Source organism: Amblyomma americanum, chromosome 4 (assembly GCF_052857255.1).
Source record: "Amblyomma americanum isolate KBUSLIRL-KWMA chromosome 4, ASM5285725v1, whole genome shotgun sequence".
Taxonomy (NCBI): domain Eukaryota; kingdom Metazoa; phylum Arthropoda; class Arachnida; order Ixodida; family Ixodidae; genus Amblyomma; species Amblyomma americanum.
This window is the reverse complement of record NC_135500.1, coordinates 125,672,520-125,694,057: the sequence shown is the minus strand read 5'-3', so window position 1 is coordinate 125,694,057 and position 21,538 is coordinate 125,672,520. Positions and strand designations below refer to the sequence as shown.

General features: G+C 51.6%; 1 protein-coding gene across 1 annotated transcript in view; it reads left to right on the top strand.

Moving 5' to 3' along the window:
* Positions 1-1,463: 1,463 nt before the first annotated feature.
* Positions 1,464-21,538, top strand: part of LOC144129810 (disintegrin and metalloproteinase domain-containing protein 10-like) — a 39,175-nt gene continuing 19,100 nt past the window's right edge. The window contains exons 1-6 of the mRNA XM_077663878.1: positions 1,464-1,530; positions 1,977-2,127; positions 4,272-4,393; positions 6,231-6,508; positions 10,282-10,647; positions 21,235-21,427. Coding sequence (XP_077520004.1) covers positions 1,464-1,530; positions 1,977-2,127; positions 4,272-4,393; positions 6,231-6,508; positions 10,282-10,647; positions 21,235-21,427 — 1,177 coding nt within the window. The remainder of the gene's footprint in view (positions 1,531-1,976; positions 2,128-4,271; positions 4,394-6,230; positions 6,509-10,281; positions 10,648-21,234; positions 21,428-21,538) is intronic.

The window sequence follows — 21,538 nt, the reverse complement described above, 5'->3', positions numbered from 1 at the left end:
TTCCACGCTGAGGGTCTGTCTGTCTGAAAAATTTTATTATAAAGGTACAGGGAAGAAGTTTGCGATGTGGATGGGGCAACCTCTCACAATCCTTAGGTAGAGTCCTCATCACAGGTGTCCATAGGCAACCGCCGAGGCTCGGGCTCGGTCGACCAGGGCCTTCTGGCTCGCCAGGTCGGAGCAGCCGTGCAAGACTGCCTCCCAGTCCTCCCGGGTGGAGTTGGGTTTTGGGGCAAGGTTCGGTGTTGATTGGAATGCCCACACCATGTGGAAGATGTCCGAAGACTTGTCCGCGCAGTGCGGGCACTTTCTTGTACATGCAGGATCAAAATGCTTTAGAACTGCCGGGCAAAGCAGTTGTTTGGTGTGAAGACGGAGGAGTGTGCGTTCCTCTGCCTTTGTAAGGCCCTTACAGGAATTAGGATATATATTGCGTGACCAAATTGGTATAATTGAGTAATTTCTGGAAAGGTGAGGGCCGGATTATGTTCGGGATCCGTTTCGGAAGGGTGTGAAGGCGTTGCCCGAAGACTGAGCGCTCGGACGGCGGCGTCTGCCGTTTCATTGCCTTCGAGGGCAATGTCAGCAGGAGCCCATACGATCGTTCGAGACGCGGGGGTCCCGAGGTAGTCGCTATTTGGAAGGATGCGGTACGCAAAGAGAGGAATGTACCCCTGTTAAATATTTCTGCGTGCCCCTCTCGAGTCGGTGATGATGGCTCACGAGTCCTGGTCATGTAGCGGCTAGCGCAGTGGCAACCTCCTCCGCATGTGTTATGTCCTGGGCTCGGAACGTTAGGCCGTTAACGCTATCACGTTAAAATCACGACGTCTCTCACGAGGCTCCTTCAGTGCGCTTATCGTTCTGAAACTTCTCCCTCGCAGAAAGGGGAGGGGAGGTGGTGGAGGGGGTAAAGAGCGCGGAGGAGGCTGGCTAAAGTCATCTTGCCGTTGATACCAAGAGTGCTCTCACAAAATGGCCTACAAAAATTGCAACTCAATGCTTCAGCAATCCTCGAAAGTATCAATGTCTCTTATGATTTATAACTGTCCTGCTCAAGAGAACTGCAGCCTAGAGTCTGGTTCCTGACCATTCCCTGGCACAGGTATAAGTACTTTTTGGCGAGTATACAGGCTTAACCTACAGCAGTAGCGACGGTGATGACGAGAACACTAACGCTGACTAGGGCGAAATAAACCCGGTAAACACGAAGGGAACAACAACAGCTAACAGCAACGGTGATGCATAGGAAGAACATTTTACGACAGCGAAACGACTTCAACAAAGACGCAGATCACTGAATCTAGAAAGGTAATCATTGGACAGCGATCAAGGTCCATCGAGCCATTGTTCTCAAAGAGGACGAAGAATAGACCGGTGTGCTTGCACGTTTCTGCGTGCCTCGTGCAAACGGAGCACCAGAAGATTCCGGCCCTTTCATCGTTCTTCGCTCACATTAGGACATGACGCTCAAGTGGGACGGGCTTGTGGTGGCATTCTTGCTTTTTATCGGGCTTCTTCTGACAGAAGGTGGGTAGGAGCTTGTGGTTTGGCTTTTGGGGCGATTACTGCTGGCACCGTGGTCGTGGGGAGCACCATTAGGTTTAGCTTTTCCAAGAGGATGTGGGCAGCGTACTAAATAGCTCGAAGGCTAACGGCTAACGGAGGCTAATGGCTATCGAAGGCTAACGGAGGCTAACGAAGGCTAACGGAAGGATACCGGCTAACGGCATAATATTCGGGTGGGCGATATTGTGGATTCCACGTTTGCGGCCACAGCTGCTTAGGCAAGGCGAGTGAAGGGTACAGCACGGCACGGCCATAGAAGCTAGATGTAATCGACGAAGATTATTGAGTATTGTAGCCTCATTATCACAAAGGAAGCGTGCAGGTGTACAGGTGATGCTGATGACCTTCCACAGCGTACCATCGAAGCGCGATTGCTGCGGAACCTGTACTGATTTGTGTACGCGCAGCACGCCGACTGAATCGCTTCGTGAGCCACTTCGAGCCGCTGTCGTACCAGCCACACCAGGTGCACAGAGACCACGTGAGGCTGCGCAGGTCCATCAACCAAAACCAACATGCCCACGGCCACGTTTACCTGCGCTTCCAGGGATTTAACCGGCAAGTATTGCACATGGAAGCATCGTTTCCCGCCTTGGCGTGCCGACGCACTGAATGCAATCTTCAGAATGCCGTCGCATTAATTACAAGCATACAAACTTACAAAAAAATATTGATTCTATAGATGAGTTTTTCCATCATGCAGTGAGCGGCATGGTCGCACGGTGTTCGAGCGTCACGTACTCAGGTGGTATTCTAATCACACATTCGTCGACAGCAAGCCTCCGCTGTGGCTCAGTGGTTATGTCGCTCGGCTGCTGACACGAAATATGCTGGTTCGATCCCGGCCGCGGCGGTCGCATTTCAATGGAGGCGAAATACTAGAGGCCCGTGTGCTGTGTGGTGTCAGTGCACGTGCCCTTACTTTGAATCTTTGAATGCATTTAGCTGGAAGGAAGCCCGTCCCTTCGCTGATCTTATTTCTGAGGATTGTCACTAGCTGCACCTCTGCTCGACATAACAGCCTCGCTGTGGGGTAAGCGCGCATCGGACGCGGGCTGTTCACTGCCATTTCGCGCAACGAAGTGGTGTCTCTGGCCTGGGAATATTTGGGTAAAAGTGCAGGAGCGGCATGCCTTGCCCCAAGCGGGGCGTTGTTGCCGCGTTTGGGCAGCAAAGAAGAGACAAGAGCGCGTCTTTTCTGGCAGATTTATGTTACATATATCGACGGAGCTTTGCGGACGCCAGTTCGTAATTATTTTAATTTGGCGAATTGCAGCGCCCTTTAATGGGCCTTTTATCAGTGTTTTTTTTCGTTTGTTGCTCTCTCGCTAGCATCATCAACGTTGTTTTCATTGCCACTGTTTACAGTCCTGTCGTTAATTATGAGTGAGTGAGAAAGTGACGGTCGAAAATAGCCACTGCACGCAGGAGTCAAGCACCTATCGCAAAGAAAAAGATTGAGCTAAATTTTGTTCTAACAAAGTCGGAGGAGCCCCGCGATTGCCGTTGCTTCGTTATTGCGGTACGTGGCCTTGGTTGCAACTGCAGCTGTGTTTACGGACGACATCTTAACCGGCCTTTAGTGTGCGTTGCGAGATCTTTCGCTAGCATCATCGCACACCGAGCGCCCACCACGGGGTCGGATACACGTGCACCATCCGAATACCTCAGCCCGTGTGAACTTCAGAGTATTGTAAGAATAATATCGTACAGGAAAGGCGGATACCTATTCATAATGTTTAGCTCCGTCTTCTACGCGCTAAACCCGATACAGGCCGTTGTAAAAGAGGGCGCGCGGCTGTGATCCCTTCGTGAGTACCCGTTTTTGTATGCTTCGCCGCACAGCTCACGAGCATTAGGCCACAACGCTTCTCTGCGTGACAAGAATGTCTTGTGGGGAATTTATACGCCAGAGCGAAGGTTTTTACAAGCAAACCGAAATTGTTTTACGCTTTCGTTCTTCACTGCTTCACTGTGCGAAACCAGCGCAACGTCGATGCCGTCAAGCGCAACAAGCGCACTGCCAAAATACTTTAGCCGTGTGATCATGCCGAAAAATACGGAAACTAAACTGCACATCGAACCCGGGAAGCAGATCGCGCTCGCAGTGGTGAATATGGAAAACGAGGAAACTGGAATTTGCCGCATCGAATCGGCATAGAAGTGTAGGGCACCGTTACAAATTGACATAATATATAAGCGTATAATGTCGAGTAGCGTTCATTGGACGTTCTTTATATCGCGTAGTAGGAAAATGTTACTTCGTAAAATCGAGATATCACACACATAGACTTCTATGGGAACTGCAGAAAAAAGAACGGCAGAAAAGGACGTGTTGACGAGAAGGAAATAGACAGGGCGACGCTAGAAACAACTGAAGTTTACTTGGTTAAAATTTATAATCGTCGTCTACTCCTCCTCCTTGTCAACGCGTCCTTTTCTGCTGTTTTTTCCCCTAACCATGCACCAACAGGCCAAACAATCTACGCTTATATTTTGTGAGAGCTTACAAGAAGAATGACTATTCCTCCTTTATATCCATTATTTTCTAATAAGCCGTTTCACTATGTAGAGGTTCGGCTGTATTTCGGCCTCGAATACTTGTACAACCTGGCCAAATAACGGACAGCTCGTCTTATTGCACAGGCGCACGAGGATATTTGCAAGCATTAACAGCTACTGCCAACACTTTCTATTTGCAGGCTGTTCCACTTGAAGCTGAGGCCGGACACGTCAGCTTTTCACAAGGACCTTGTGGTGGAGACGGCGCAGCTAGGACGCATTACGCCTGACATCAGCCACATATACAGCGGAGAACTTGTTGGTAAGCATCCCTCCCCGACTTTTAAAGCGAAACCTTTACTGGCCGTGAACTTGCAATTTCGACGTGGCGGTGCTCCTAGGAGGCACATGACGTCACAACGCGAGCCTCGCCGCGGATATTTCTCTCTCTCTCGCTCCCTAGTCACTACTGTGCATTCCCCACTAGTAGCACCGAGCCACAGGTGTTCCGCCGCTGCGCATCGCCGCGCCCTTCCTCAAAATCCAACTTTCAATTCAGTTTACTCTTTTTTTCTTTCCCTCCCTCCTTTATCCCTTTCTTTACGGCGCGGTTCGGGTGTCCACCAAGATATGTGAGACGGTTACTGTGCTTCGCGCGCTCGCCGCGCCATCTGGCATGACGTCACACCGCGTTCCTCGTTGTTGCGCTCCCCTCCGCTCGCTTCACCAGCTGTGTCGCATGCCTGATAACATGTCGAAGGATTGAAAACGAGAGCTCGCATGCGCCGCAACCACAGTGTCTGTCTAAATCAACAATGTGTTGTCTTTAATGCAACAACAACATAGCTAGACAACCAGACTAACTTGAACTTGAAATTAAGGTTAACCAAGGCTAACCATCCTATGCCTTAGCTTTCGCTACGCATATCCTGGCATAGCCGAGCTAAGCCACTGCCAAATTTTATCGTAGTCCTCCCGTCCATTGCCTAAAAGTGAATCCTCTTGGCCGTTTGCATTGTACTTGTTTGTATGAGTGTCATTACGCCAAGAACGTTTTTAATGCGAAGGGGCTGGTAAGCACCTTTAGGCGAAATTCCCAGAGATGGTTCCAAAAAGATGATGTCATCACGCCATCTCTGAGCGAGGCGCACCTTTTGCACTGGTAGATGGCGCATGCATACAGGCTTACGTCACGGCATCGACTCGGCGCGCAGGCGATCCCACTCCAGCTCCGACTCGTGAGGGAGGCCGGTGCGTGAGGAGGAAAAGCGGCGCGCGCATATGACCTCATCTGATGTATCCCCTTCAGTCGGTGCCGAGATGGGATCGCCCGAGCTCAAAGCATTCCTCGCCGCGGCCTCTCATCTGTGGAGCGCGCTGCAGCGAGCTTGGCTTTGAAGACTCGTTGCCGTAGCTCCCCTCCACCAGATGTGAAGCCATCTGCACCTCCCTTCCTGTAGCACGCTTGGCCTTGACTGCTGTCACTGTGTGCAGCTCGAAGTTCCGAACATGTGCCGTTCTTCGCGCACAACAAACCATGCAGATGAACCATCTGTCAGAAAGAACTAATGAAAAAGCTCGGCCGCGCAAAAGCTAATGCTTCACATAATGTTAAGTCACATACGCAGCTATCACTTTCAAGTGCCCTCACTTATGTTGTCTTTTAGTGCGAAAGTACTTATAGTTGTATTCTCAGCGAAAGCTATGGAATGAGTGAAGCCTTCTGGCAGGTCATGCAACTGAATTTGGAGAGACAATTTGGCCTATCAAAAGAGGTGTGACAAACACTTGGCAAACTCATAGTATGGCGCACGAGGCATGTCCCAAATATGGTTAGGACGCCCGAAATTTGTCCATGGAATAACCTTGGTCGAATTAGACGGCCGGTGAATCTGGGTGTGCTCGGGCGGATGACAGGCTTGACCTTGTCTCTCAAAGTATTTGACCTTTCCCAGAAATTTCAGTAGCCCACCCCCGAAAATTTGAAAATTGAGTTGATCCAAGCTCGGAAACTACCTGAGACACACTCAAAATGGGTTTGGCCCATCGTGCCTTCGCATAATATTTCGTGCTTAGCAAGCTAGACTGCCAGCCATTGTTTTCATTCAGCGTAATGACGGTGGCGTTCCTTTAGTGTTATCCCGCGCGGTGCTTCGCAGGCGAGCCCTCCAGCCTCGTGTACGGCTCGCTGGTGGACGGCGTCTTCCACGGGGCCATCCAGTCCCCCTGGGGCCGCTACTACGTGGAGAACGCGCGCCGCTTCTTCCCTCGGCCCAAGGCCTTCCACTCGGTGCTGTACGACGCGCGCGACGCGCACTTCCCCGACACCGGCAGCCCCGGCGGCTGGTGCGGACTCCGCGCGGACACCGAGAGGTGGATGGACGCCGTCATGAAGAGCCGCGCGACGCTGGCCGCCGAGCAGGGCATCCGTCGCAAGGTGAGCTCGCCTTCGGGGCTCTCGGGTGATAACGGAACACAAAACAGAGGACGCGGGCGCAACAACAATGAGACCAGGAACAGGAGCACTAGCAGGTGTAATCACCTAACGATGCAGAACGGATACAGATGATTGGTTTGGTTTATATCGGTTTAACGTCCCAAAGGGACTCAGGCTATGAGAGACGCCGTAGTGAAGGGCTCCGGAAATTTCGGCCACTTGGAGTTCTTTATCGTGCACTGACATCGCACAGTACACGGGCCTCTAGAATTTCGCCTCCATCAAAATTCGACCGCCGCGGCCGGGATCGAACCCGCGTCTTTCGGGCCAGCAGCCTAGCGCCATAACCACTCAGCCACCGCAGGATACATACGAGTTTTGTTATATAATATTGACAATATTGGCAAAGACAGTAAACTAATCTGGCATTCATTTTCCATCGCTTAGTGATTACATTTGCTAGAGTGGCCGAGTGTTCACTGCTCGATGTTGCTGCCGAGCCTACGTCATCAACGCCTTCTCCACGTTCTCATGTAGATGTTGCGCAACTGTGGCCCGAGCTCTTCAAGCTTCAAATGTCGCACCATTCAACCGTTACTCAGCCATACTTAAATCACGGTTGCTCTGTGTCAGTCCTGTGTCAGTCTTTCTTGTGTACGTCTAATTGCAGCGCTATTACCATTTCTGTCTCAAAGTGTAAGACCTACGGATTGTCACTGGTAGCTAACTGGTTTGGTTTATGGTTTATGGGGGTTTAACGTCCCAAACCGACTCAGGCTATGAGAGACGCCGTAGTGAAGGGCTCCGGAAATTTCGGCCACTTGGAGTTGTTTATCGTGCACTGACATCGCACAGTACACGGGCCTCTAGAATTTCGCCCCCATAAAAATTCGACCGCCGCGGCCGGGATCGAACCCGCTTCTTTCGAGCCAGCAGCCGAGCGCCATAACCACTCAGCCACCGCAGGATACATACGAGTTTTGTTATATAATATTGGCAATATTGGCAAAGACAGTAAACTAATCTGGCATTCATTTTCCATCGCTTAGCGATTACATTTGCTAGAGTGGCCGAGTGTTCACTGCTCGATGTTGCTGCCGAGCCTACGTCATCAACACCTTCTCCACGTTCTCATGAAGATGTTGCGCAACTGTGGCCCGAGCTCTTCAAGCTTCAAATGTCACACCATTCAACCGTTACTCAGCCATACTTAAATCACGGTTGCTCTGGGCGTGTAAGAGCTACGGATTGTCACTGGTAGCTAACTGGTTTGGTTTATGGTTTATGGGGGTTTAACGTCCCAAACCGACTCAGGCTATAAGAGACGCCGTAGTGAAGGGCTCCGGAAATTTCGACCGCCTGGGGTTCTTTAACGTGCACTGACAACGCACAGCACACGGGCTTCTAGAATTTTGCCTCCATCGAAATTCGACCGCCGCGGCAGGGATCGAGCCTGCGTCTTTCGGGCCAGCAGCCGAGCGCCATAACCACTCAGCCACCGCGGGATAGAGATGAGTTTTGTTATATAATATTGGCAATGTTGGCAAAGACAATAAACTAACCTGGCATTCATTTTCCATCGCTTAGTGATTACATTTGCTAGAGTGCCCGAGTGTTCACTGCTCGATGTTGCTGCCGAGCCTACGTCATCAACACCTTCTTCACGTTCTCTTGGAGATGCTGCGCAACTGTGTCCCAAGCTCTTCAATCTTCAAATGTCACGCCATTCAACCGTTACTCAGCCCTACTTAAATCACGGTTGCTGTGGACGTGTAAGAGCTACGGGTCGTCACTGGTAGCTAACTGCCCGGCTCATATGATACGAGCCTCAGTTTTCCGTATATCATTCCTGGACCTTGGTATGGAGCGTCGCAAACGGTGTAATCAAATAACTGTAGCTGATATGTCACCACGACATATTTAATTGTAATTTACAAGTATGACGTGCGTCGAATTTTAAGCGAGCTGTTGTCGCAATGAAGTTAACTGCGCACTGGAATATACTGTGGCCTATCTACTAAGACATGAATATTATCCGCATGGTTAATAGCATATATAGTCTGAGAAATCTGCATAAGAATAAGGTAGTCAGTGCCCCTCTTTTATCGCAATCCGTTTGCACCAGAGGAGGCAATGAGCCGAACTCAGGCATTCGAGACTACGCACGAGAAATTCACAAGTCTCTTGCACTCCGCTGTCTTTCAACAAAGTGAGAGTGAATAGAAGGGAAGCAAATCCATACGGGACATCTTTCACTGTATAGGGTCCCCTCTTAACCAGGCGAAACGAATCACGACTGCTAGGTAGCACGTTATAGTCTTCGCAAATAAAACAAAAATGTTGAGTGCCTTTCTCAGTCACTGAGGAAGGGTTGCGGTCTAGTTTGCCCTTCCACTGACACGATCTTGGTATCCCCTTCTGCCAATCGCTGCTCTTTGCGTTTCATAACGACTTGCCGTTCTAAGTTTCTAGTCATGTTTCACTCTTGTCATCAAAAATTGATGTCCCTACACCGTGTTCTTTCCGCGGTACCTCCAGGTAAAGACTGCGTTAGATGGCGGATTGAAAGTTCGTTGCGCACACCATATAAGACAGTGCAATCGAGCATTATCACTGACTGAGACCTTTTTTCGTGGTTGGCTTGCTGAAACAAAAAATAAACACAGGAGAAACGTTTATTTGTTATTTTGCTGGAGCATACCGAACAGACCGCTTTTAAACTGACCGGCTTGATTCGTAGTGCTCGCCTCTGCTAGTTCAGGTGTAATACCCCTGCCACAGGGTCAGTTTCAATCACCCTCGAGTCGAGGGTCTTCGAGATTCTCTATCGCCATCGAACTCGTCGCTGCTACACGGTAAATCTCAATGGCCATTGAAATGGTTCTCGTGTCTTACGCCACGGATGTGTGGCGCCACAATAGCTACTTTGGATTTTGCAAAAATAGCAAAAATATTTGATAAATGTATACTAAATGCTGAAATACACGCATACGCGAAAGTCGTTCAAAACCATTTTATTTGCACGTACGCGACGGAGATGTGCAGACACTGCTGTAGCCACTCTAATATAAGACGAGCAAAAACCAAGCCAGTCCAACTGCGTCGGAGCGCTGCTTCGTCAGGCTTAAGACCTGGGAAATCGCTATGATATCTGAAAAACAAGAGCTAATTGTCTCTTGAAACTTTATGCGAGGGTAAGAATGGGCAAATCGAAGGCGAATACAACAGCTTAGAACACGATATTGCTTTGAGGGATTACCGACGAAGCTGTTATCGCTGTGAAGCGGGCGGGCAGGGTGCCGCCATGTTGTCAACGTTAAGTACGCAAGCAATGCAAAGACTGCAACGCAAAATTAATGCGCTTAATGCGCTTAAAACCAGTCTAATATAATTTTAGAATGATTTTACAGACTGCATGCATTAAATTTTAAGGGAGTAATGTTTGTTCATGTTTTTGTACCGTGAATGTGTCGTGTACGAAAGTGCGCTTGGCGCCGCTCGAAGCAACGCTAGCAACCTTGGGCATCGCTCGAAGGCCCTCGAAATCTCGACGGAGTTCCGCGCTTCTCCGTTGACTCGATAGGCTATTGACGCAATCGCCATTGAAACTGCCCGTGTAGCAGCGCTCGATCGCCTTTGAGGAGTCGATAGACTACCGGTTCGAGGGCCCTCGAAATGCCCGTGTGACAGGGGTATAAGACTATATGGTTTCAGAACACTGCGCGGCTACGACCGTGTGACACCTTGGGCTGAGTTTCGGGAAACGTTGGCAGGTTCGCAGGCGCAGGGACACGATCGCACGCTGGACGGGTAGCGGGGCACGGGGACCTCGAGCTTTCGACGACAGCGACGACTATCTACCGGACAGCGGCGAGCGATCCGGCAGCGGCGATGAGGAGGCGCTAAACGCGTCGGCGCGCATTGCCGTACCGTCCACATCCCGGCGCGTGTGCAACCTGAAGTTGTCCATAGACCACCTGCTGTACGGACACATGCACGACCAGGAGTCGAACCCGCATCGCACACGCGCCCGTATCACGGCCTTCATTGCGGCGCACGTCACTCGCGCCAGCGCCGTCTTCCAGCGCACGACCTTCGGGAACATCCAGGACATCACCTTCATTGTGCAGAAGATCAGGGTGAGTTGTTTGCGGCCCCTGCTTTGGAGAATGCACCGTGGTGTCAGTGGGTGTCCGGGGTGCTGGGTGAGTGCGCCCCTCCGAGCTAGGAAGTTTCTACCGAAGAACCAATCTAGCTTCCCTTTTAACACGAGAGCTTTTAGGAGCTCGAGAGGCAGAAAAGTCCGCTTCGTCGTCACCGGCGTCGCCACAGTCTAATCTGTAGGTCGTCGCGTGCTAGAGACTATACCTAAAGAGCCGTTGTTTCGTTTACCTCTCCGCCATTCCTTCCGCCACGTTACTGGAAAGTATCGGTTTCCAATGCAACCCTGATCGGGGAGCGGCGGAGGCCTTGCGAAACTTGACAGAACGGAAGCATTTCACGCTTTAGGCGGAGATTAAGCGTATTACAAATTTCTAGTGCGTAGGTAGGTAGGTAGGAAAGACTTTTAATGCTCTAGAAAGGTGCTAGTAGCAGATGAGAAAGAAGAGGTCCATCTTCCTTCTTCTCACAGGGTCGGTGCCCCTATTCCAGGGCTCCGCTGAGCTTCGCTGCTCGTTGGGCGTGCTGGATCAGACCTTGTTGGCAACCCAGATCGCCGCTGGAGAGCCGGCTCTCCCACTGTTCCGCACTCGGGTCTTTGCGAAAGCTGTCGTTTTTACTGCATTCCCACGTGATGTGGTACAACGATGGTTTGCTGCCACACCACGGGCAAGTGTCCCGATATTGCGTCGGGTAAATCTTGCTAAGGATATGCAGGTTTGGGAATGTTCCTGTCTGCAATCTTCGCCAATACACTGCCTCTAGTTGATTTAGATCAGGATGAGGCGGCGGATAGCGGATCCGTACCCCCTTATAGTAGCTGAGAATGTCTGAGTACGTAGGACTGACTCGGTCGGGTAGATCGTCCGATTGGGAGGAAGCTCGGCTCGTATACCCTCGAGCTATCTCGTCGGCGCGTTCGTTCCCCGCTATGTCGGTGTGTCCTGGCACCCAGTAAATGCTATGTATGACTTTTGGTGGGGTCGCGCTCTGGAGGAGCCGGAGCGCGGCGCGACCTATGCGGCCGTTCATGTAGTTACGGCACGCTTCTCTCGAATCTGTAAGGATGGTAAGGGACATGTTGCTTCGATAACCGGCTACCGCCGCTAGAGCTACGGCCAGCTCCTCCCCTTCGGTTACCGTGCAATCCCTCACTGAGGCGCTAGCTAATTCCTTTAAGTTCGAATCAATAACTACCGCCACTGTGCTGTTATGTGAGCTTCTTGTATACGGAGCCGCGTCCGTGTATACCGTTGTGGATTTTGTAGCTAGATTTTGTTGTACATACCTCGCCCGGGCTGCCCTACGGGCCGCATGCAAGTTGGGGTCCATGTTCCGGGGAAGGGAGCGAACCTTTAGCGTCTGGCGGATTGCGTCCGGTATGCTCGCAGTACGATTCTCGAATTCCGCAGTTCCGCCTAGCCCCAGTCGGCTAAGGAGCGAGTGCCCCGTAGGAGTCTGCTGGAGCCTAGCTAACTGCGTGACCAGTTGGGCTTCTTTGATCTCTTCGAAGGTGTTGTGAATTCCAAGAGCCAATAGTTTTTCGTTGGAGGTGTTCATTGGTAGATGCAGGGCTGTCTTGTAAGCTTTGCGGAGTATGGTGTCTGCACTATCCGCTTCTACTTTGTTGAGGTTGAAGTACGGGAGGGCGTAACCCACGCGACTAACCACCAGGCTCTGAACCAGGCGCAGGGTATCCCCCTCTCGCATGCCGCTCCGCTTCTGCGACACGCGCGTGATCATTCTGGCGACCTGAGTGGTCGATTGCTTGAGAAGGCCGAGCGTATGGCCGCATCGCTGGTTGCTCTGCAGCCACATTCCCAAGACGCGTATCTTGTCTCGTTCGGGAATTAGCTGTCCTTCGAGGGAGACATTGAGGGACCCTTCCTTGTGTTTCCCTTTGTGGACTCGCAGGAGTTCTGATTTTTCGGTGGAGCAGGCGAGGCCTCGTGCACTGGCATATTCTTCCACGCAGGTAGCCGCTGCTTGCAGTCGTTCTTCTTTCTGGCCGAGCGACCCAGTGGTAACCCAGACCGTGACGTCGTCAGCGTATATTGCGTGCTGTATGCCTTCGATCTTCTCGAGTTGTCTTGCGAGGCCGATCATGGCCACGTTGAAAAGTAGTGGCGAGATGACGAACCCTTGAGGTGTGCCTTTGTTTGGGGTCGAAAATTTAGCGCTACGAAGGTCTCCGAGCCCAACCGTTGCAGTGCGGTTGGAGAGAAAGGCCTTCACGTAGCTGTGAATTTTCTCGCCGCAGTGGAGGTTGTCGAGTCCTTCCATTACAGCCGTGTGGCTAACGTTGTCAAAGGCTCCTTTGATGTCGAGGGTCATAACCACGTTCTCGCCTACGCTCGGGACGTTGGTGAGGACTTCCTCTTTGAGTTGTAAGAGGATGTCCTGGGTGGAGAGGTGGGCTCGGAAGCCGAACATACTGTGGGGGTACAGGTCTTCGTCTTCCATGTAGCTTTGGAGCCTTCGAGTAACGACTCGCTCGTAGAGCTTGCCTAGGCAGGAGGTGAGTGAGATAGGTCGGAGATTTTCGATCTGGAGTTTCTTACCCGGTTTGGGGATCATTACGACCTCTGCATGCTTCCACTCTTCAGGAACCGTTCCTGCGGCCCAGTGCCCGTTGAGGAAGGTGGTCAGTTGGTCGACCGCCTCGTCGCAGAGGTTGCGTATGAGTGCGTTCTGGATCTTGTCTGCTCCCGCCGCAGTGTTGCGCGTGCATGCCTTTATGGTAGCGAACACTTCTTCCCTGGTGATCGGCCTGTCTAAGTGGGTGTTCGGTTTCCCCAGGTATGGTTTCGCGTATGCCGCAGGCAAGGTCGTGCCGTAGCATTTCTCTTTGGCCTTATCTAGCAGTTCCTCTTCCGTACCCTCGAAGGTGTGGACGAGTCTGCGGATAGCTTTCCCGCTTTCGGCCCTGGTTTGGGTAGGGTCGAGGAGGGTCTTGAGTATACGCCACGTTTTGGCCGTGCTTAGGGTGCCGTCCAGCGAGCTACTGAACTGCTGCCAGCTCTGCCTGGCCAGTTGGGTCGCGTACTCCTCCGCTATCTTGGTGACTTCTGCGATCTTGAGCTTGAGCTTCCTGTTAAAGCGCTGCTTCTTCCAGCGCTTGGTGAGTCCTCGACGTGCCTCCCACAGCCTGATGAGCCGAGGGTCCACCTCAGGTGTTTGCTCGGTGCGATCCACTTCCTGAGTGTACCGCTTCTGGATGTCTTTAAGTTGTTGACACCAATCATCTATGGAAGTAATCCCCCCTTCCAGGTCCGCGCAAGCCTTGCGGAAAGCCGGCCAGTTGGTGATCTTGGCCGTGCCGAGCTTGCGCTTGATGTTGGTGGCTGCTATCGTGGTCTTCAGGATATAGTGGTCACTGCCTAGATTCTCCAGCAGATTCTCCCACGTTGCGTGCTTCACTCCCCTGACAAACGTTAAGTCCGGACACGTATCCGGGCAGATCGAAGTGCCAAGGCGCGTGGGATGAAGTTGGTCTGTTAAGAGGGTACATTGGATCGCTTCCGCCGCGTCCTCGACCTGTATACCTTTGTGATTATTAGTGGGGTATCCCCATTGCTGTCCGCGAGCGTTGAAGTCGCCTACAATGAGCAACGAGTTGCTTTTCGCAAGTTTGCTGGCCCATAGAAAGAGTATATCAAAATTCGCGTCCCGCTGGCGAGGCGGGCTATAGAGGTTTACTAGAAAGACACTCTTTTCCTTACGCTTCTTTTTGGGAATAATTTCCGTCACTAAGTGTTCAATTTTGGTGTTGGGAATTGGGTCATGGGCTATGGCTACCAACTTTTTGCTGACCAAGGTTGCCGTGCGTCCGCTATCGTAGCACGTATATCCCCTGAGTGACGGTGTCGTGTTAGTTTCCTGTAAAGCTATTATATCGGGTGTTTAACCTTGCGTATGTAAAAACTGCATTAGGAGTCCCTGCTTTTGGCGGTACCCCCTGCAGTTCCATTGCCAGATTTCTAGTGGAGTTTGTTTAGCCATTGTTTTGGGCATTGTTCTGATTGGAGCCTTCAGTTCAGAAACGGCGCTCGTGTATGAGCCTGTCCCGGGCCTCGTTTGTTATTCCTTGCGTATTTTGACTTTTGACGTGGCTGCGGAAACTTTGGTCCTGCAACGCAACTTTTTGCTGTAGTAATGTGATGTTCTGTTCGGACAGGTTGAGTTGGACCTGCATGGCATCTAATCTTGCATGAGTTTGTCGGAACTGTCCTTCGGTGCGAATCATGAAATCCTCCATGCGCTGCATGAAAGTTCTGAATTCTTCGGGGCTCACTTCTAAGGGGGTTGGAGATCGTTGCACTTCGGCCGCCGGAGTCGGGGGCCGCGGTACGTGCCCTGTTCTCTGAGCCTGCATCTCTTTAATGAGGTCATCGATTTTTTTTCGGAGATGTGCATTCTCCTCTCTTAGAGCTTTAATTTCCTTCGAGTTACGCGTAATATTATCTTGATCCGAGTGCGGAATCAGTGGGTTTGGAGAGCCCGCTCCCCAGCTCACCTTGACGCCGCCCTTCTTCTGTTGTTTCTGCGGCGGCTGCTGCTGCTGCTGCTTCGGCTTGGCCGTTGACCGGTTTAGCGGCGGGAAAGAGTCATCCCTGGATCGGCTCTGGCTGTGATCTCACACGGTGCTACGGCCTCGGCTCGAGGAGCGGCCATGGTTTCGCTCCGAGCTAAGCCACCTGGGTCGGCGCTCTCGACTCAGGTGCGGGTTCTGCTGCTGCTGCTGCGGTTGTTGCTGCTGCGGCAGTTGGTGGTGCTGCTGCTGCTGCCATTGTTGTTTCCGGGACTGCCGGCCGCCGGTCGTGCTGCCCCGGAGCTCCTCAGTAGTCTTGAGGCGTCGACGGCACTCCGTGGTGACGTGGTCGCCTTCGCACACCATGCATTTGGCCTTGCACGGGTGGCCTTCTGGTGGGTAGTGTGTGCCGCACGTCCTGCAGAGCTTGGTGTTCGGCGTTGGACAGACGTCCGAACGATGGCCTTGCTCTCCGCACACGTAGCAGATCTGTCTCGTAGGACGATATGGGTAGGTCTTGAATTCTCCGGATCGGTAGATGACCCACTGCGGGATATACGGGCCGTCGAACGTGATGAGCGCCGTTTCCGACTTGCCCAGCATTCTCGCTTCCAGGATCTTCACTCCTTGTGATCGAAGCCGCAGCCTCGATTTCAGTAGGGCCGATGATTGCCCCGGCATGACGCCGTGAATTACCGCACGCTTCAGGTCGTCCGGTAGGGCTGGATAGGTGTTGGTTGCATAGGTCTGGTCATTGATCGTGAGCTTTTCGATCTTCCTGAGCACGTCGCCGATGTCCAGGTCGGGCGTGCTCGCAATCATGATGTTCGATCCGGGCCGGAGTCTCATGATGAAGTCTTCTTCCTTGATCGTTCCTCCGCTGGCCGCGACGAGGGCTTGCGTTGCCTGGTCGACACGGATTTCGCTGATTTTTAGGCCTCCCTTGGGGCGATAAATGATTTTGATATCATCCTTCGGTAGCGGCGGCGGACGTGGCCTGATCTGCCGCTGCGCTCCCGCCAGATGTGGTTTTAATGTAAAGCGCGGCACGCCACTCGCTCGCGTCTCTGCTCCGCCAGCTGCGGCTGTCGGCGCTATCTTGTTGCTTGCTTCTTCCCGGGGATCGCCTGGCCCCTTCGAGCCTTTCTTCGAGTTTTTCCTTTTTAGGCGCCGTTTGTAAGAAACAAGCTGCCAGCGATCCATGTCTTAGTCTTGCAGTGGGTCGATGTCGGCCCCGTCGTCCCGCTGCGGTGGCGAGGTCTCCATGGCCTCGGTCACTGCGTCCCCAAGTCCGGGGCTCGCATTGACCGGCGGCGCCGCAGGAGATTCGTCCGTACTTTCAATATTCGCCGAACCTTGGGCCGAGGTCCGGGTAGGTTCATTCATGATAGGGTCGTCAGCGTCCCGGGGTTCCATGCTGGCCGATGTCTAGACACGCAAGCACCGCACGGGGCCGCCCCGGGAGCGCGCTAGGCCTACGCTAGGCTCAGCGCTCCCGGCCGCAGGTGGCCACTCGAAAGTCCGATAAAAGTCCAAAAAATGGGCCTACCGGCTCAGGAGTGGTGTCGCCGTGGTCCAGGTGACGTTATCCGTCGATGTAGCCGAAAATTTTCGGTGGCCCACGTGAAAATTGGGTCGGAATCTTCGAAAAGACACGGAGCCGATGTGGAGTGCGTCCGTCCACATGCGAACGCCCAACGCGTCCCCCTCTAGTGCGTAAGTACTACTTCATTAATAAAACTGAAAATTGGTAGTGGCTTCGCTCAGCTAGGCCAGGATATGCGTAGCTTCATTCAGAATATCGAGCTTCATTCTTACGCTGACGGGCCACTTCACGCCAAGCAACGATTTCGGAGTCGTCCGAAGCATCTTCTCGTAGCCGACGAAGATGCCGCGCGCAGTACACGCGTTCACCGTCAGCTTCTTCACCCATGGAGCACCTCACTAGCAATGCGTTGTTGTCGCGACTGAAGGAAGAATGAAAAGGAAAGTGCACGGGCCTACCCACTGGCTCAGACTGAACCACAATGGCTACCACGTGCAGACCTTAGGAGAATTAAGACATGCCAGCAGAAAGACTTAAAGACAAGACATGCGTCGCAACAACCACGTCATCCGAAGCGACAACGACGGTTTAGCAACAGATACTCCCGGTGACAAGGAGCCCTCGCCACATTGGTGAGGGTTCCCAGATCCCAGCCCCGTAGGGCCAGGAAGGCCCCCGCCTCAGTAGCCATGCGCATACCCTTAGGGCTTTTATACGTCAAGCTCCATAGCCAGGCGCAGCTGCAACACCGGCGGAATGGCGCAGCTGGTTGCCATGGTAACGGCGCTTGCGCCGTAAATCGTGATGTGGTTGACCACATTGAGGTCAACCATTGACGACATCGCTGGGATTTCATATGCACTTGCGTTATTTGTTGCTCGAACCAGCGCTGTCGCTTCGGCGGACGCGGTTTTGCCCCTCGCCGCCCCTCTCTTTCCATCATTCTTCTTAACATTACCTAATTTTTTTCTTTTAGGTAGGAAACGTTAATACAAAGAAAAAGGGGGCAGTACCTCGGGACACCTCAACCCCACAAAATCATGTGTTTTGAGGAAAGAAAACGTTTTTGACGACAGGAGAGGGCGCAGTAGCTGTCACGCATCGGCGCAGCGGTGGAGACCGGCGCGGCGTAGCTGGTTGCCATAGTAACGGCGCATGCGCAGTTCTGGCTCCGGCTGACCACGGGAAGCGCGGCTTTGACTAGCGTAGTGTAGCTCTCGCTACAAAATTCGACGTATGTGTGAATCGCCAGAAACTTTCACCTTGGACGGAGCCCTAGCGGCAGAGGCCTTGTGCTGTTGCTCCGTCAACGCGCAGAGCCGGCACCCCCCCCCCCCCCCCTCTCAATCTTATCCACCTACCTAACTTTCTACCGCCCCCTGTTAAGCTTGCCTTCTCTCAGAATCCTTGTTCCATACCCTTTACGACCATCAGTTATCTGCCTTCGTATTACATGCACTACTCAAGCCCATTTATTCTTGATTTCGACTAGGATGTCATTACCCCGCGTTTGTTCCCCGACCCACCCTGCTATCTTCCTGTCGTTACACCCATCATTTTCCTTTTCTTTGCTTGCTCGGTTTTCCTCAATTTAAGTTTAACCAGTTCCTTCAGCCTCCACGTTTCTGCTTCATATGGGAGTACCGGCAGGATACAGTTGTCATATACTTTTCTCTTGCAGGATATCGGTAAACTGTACCCATGATCTCAGAGTACCTGCCAAATGCGTTCTACACCATTCTTATTCTAGTATAGTTTATTCTCGTGGTCCGCATCTGCGGTCACTACCTGCCCTAAGCACTATTCCCTTACCACTTCCCCTGCCTCGCTGTTAATCGTAATCTGCCGTTTCCTTCCGAGACTACAGAACATTACTTTAGTTTTCTGCATATTAATTTTTAGACCCACCGTTCTGTTTTGCCTGCATAAGTCATTCATCATGCTTTGCAGCTCATCCACCCAGTGACTTATCAAGACAATGTCACCAGCGAATCTCAGATTACTAAGGTATTCTTCATTAACCCATATCCCAACTGCTACCAACCCAGGTCTCTGGATAACCCCTCTAAGCAGGCAGTGAATATCATTGGAAAGATCGCGTCTGCTTATGTGACACCGTTTTTTTATTGGAATTTTATTGCTGCCTTCATGGAGGACTACAATGATTGTGCAGCCGTTTTAGATATATTCCAGAACTTTTACATAAAGCTGTTACACACCCTGTTTACGTAATACCAGCATGACTGCTGAAGTTTCAACTGAGTCAAATGCTTTCTCGTGTAACCTGTGAAGGCAGTATACAGGTATTGGTTATATTCGGCGCATTTCTCTACCCCCTGAATGATAGTGTTAATATGGTCTATTGTCCAGTAGCCTTTGCCAAAGCCAGACTGGTCATTTGGTTTATTGAAGTGAAAAGTTGCCCTGATTCTAAGCGATTGCCTTAGTAAATTCCTTGTTGACAACGGACACTAAGGTGATCGATCTGTAATTTTTGAAGTCCTTGACGTCCCATTTGTTATTGTGTAAGATGTGGTTAGCGTGCTTCCAGGCTTCTGGTATGCTAGAGGTCATAAGGTATTGCGTATACAGGGTGGCTAGTTCTTTTTAGCAGTATGTCCCCTCCGCCCTTCAACTGATCTGCTTTTCCTTGATCCTCAGCAGCTCTTTTCCCCATTTGCATTGCTCTTAAGGTTTTTTGTCTTCCTCTTTCTTTATTGGCAGGATGTCCCATTGTCCGCTACTGTATCTCTCATTAACGTCCTGATTAAACTGTCTTCTGTACACGTTTATTTAAGAACCCGTCGGCTCTTTCAGCCCTCTTACTGTTATTGCTAATGACATTTGTCGCCTTGCCTCATATCGCATACATCTGATTTTTGCATTTGCCTAGTTTCCTCTTGAACGCTTTTCGGCTATGTTCGGTCTTTAGAGCGTGTTCGATCTATTCATATTACACTTCCTTATGTCCGTTAGCTTGCGCTTATTGATTAGCTCTGATAACTATGCCAGTTGCATTGTCTTTGGGGTTAGAGGCTGTCATGATTTGGCGTTTCTTAATCAGATCTTTCTTCTCCTGAGAGAGCTAGCCTGCCGGTTTCCTGTCGAGCCACCTTGCCGCTTTCTTTTACTGCGCACTCCGTAATGATGGCTCTGGGATTATCTCTCATTGCTTTACCATTAGGATCGTCGTCTTCGTTTATAGCCGAATGTCTCTTTTGTAGGGAGACCTTGAATTCTTCCAATTCCAGTCTCACCACTAACTGTTTGATGAGTTTCTGCCTCGCTAGTTTCTTCAGTTCCCTCTTCAAGTCTACGCTGATTCAACACCGTACCATGCTATGATCGCTACATTACACCTTTCCGATCACCACTGCACCCTGCACGATGCCAGGGCGAGCGCACAGCAATACGTCTATTTCATTTCTTGTCTCGCCTTTGGGCTTTTCCACGTCCACTTCCTTATTGATGAGGAATAAATAAGGAAGCACCTCATCAATATTCTTGCTGATGGGGAATCGCGCACCTGCTTTCCGTGTGTGCGCTAATCCACGATTGCACAGTACGTGCCCGTTCTTGTATACGCCTCATCTGTCCTAACCTAATTCTTATGACATCCTATTTAAGAACCTCTAGTTATTAGAAAAGCACTACTAGACCAGCCTCACTGGATAAAGTTCTGGCGCTGAACGTTACCAGGTCCGGTTTCCAATGGCAGTCTGTCTGGAGCCAGAGATTCTTAGCACCCTCCGCTGCGTCAAAGGTCTGACCGCTTCTTTGGTCAGTAGCTCAGCAGCCGCGGACGGAGGGCCGGTGGTTAATTGGTGCATTCACAGAGCAGAGGAGGTTGTGGCCAAGTACTGTGCACGCTGGCCAACTCCTTTTCTGGGGGAGGGAGTATGTTGCCGGCTCTGGTCATCGAGATCAGACGGCACCCAGGCCTGGTTATGAAGTTCCATAGACAAGCGGATTTATTTTTTTTATCCGGTGAAGAATTTCGCGGTATCGGGATTCGAACCGCGGTCATCTTGCATGCGAGGCGGATGCTCTACCTCTGCGCCGTCACTGCATCCAAATACAGCGCTGCATAAAAAATCATCATCATCATCAATTTCTGTTGTTCAAGATCTTGTCCCAAAAGTGCAGCATCAAATCTGCTGTGGCAGAAAATTTTGTGTTGCTATTTTCTATAGGGACGGGCCTTGCGCTATGAAGATGGGAGGCAACCGTTGGTAGCATGAGGTGATAGCCATTGCAAGCGAGGAAAGCTGACTCCTGTGGGCCAGCTTCTTTCGCTTTTTTGCCAAAAAAAGTCAGTGCTGCGTAGGAACCTGTTTGTACCTTCTAGCAACGTCCGATGCTGAGGGGCGGTGCCGTTTGCTAAACGCTGTACGAGGCCTCCGAAGCGCAGTTTTCGTATACGCCTCTGGTTCGTGGTGCGTCCGAAGCAAGAGTGCAGTAGGTTGTAATGCAATTGCTGTCGTGCAGATAAACGATAGCCAGAGCTGTGCTGAAGGCGTGAAGAAAAACAACCCGTTCTGCTCTGACGGCATCGACGCCAGCTACCTGCTGCATCTGACGTCCAAGGAGAACAATGACGACTTCTGCTTGGCCTACACGTGGACCTTCCGGGACTTCGCTGACGGCATCTTAGGCCTCGCCTGGATCGCCAGGCCGCAGCGTAAGCCTGCATTTAGCTACGCCCGCTGGCTACACAGACGCATGCATTGGCGCTATGGCAGACGCCTCTCGTCAGATAACCGTGCTCCTCAAGCGAACGAAATGAGCATAA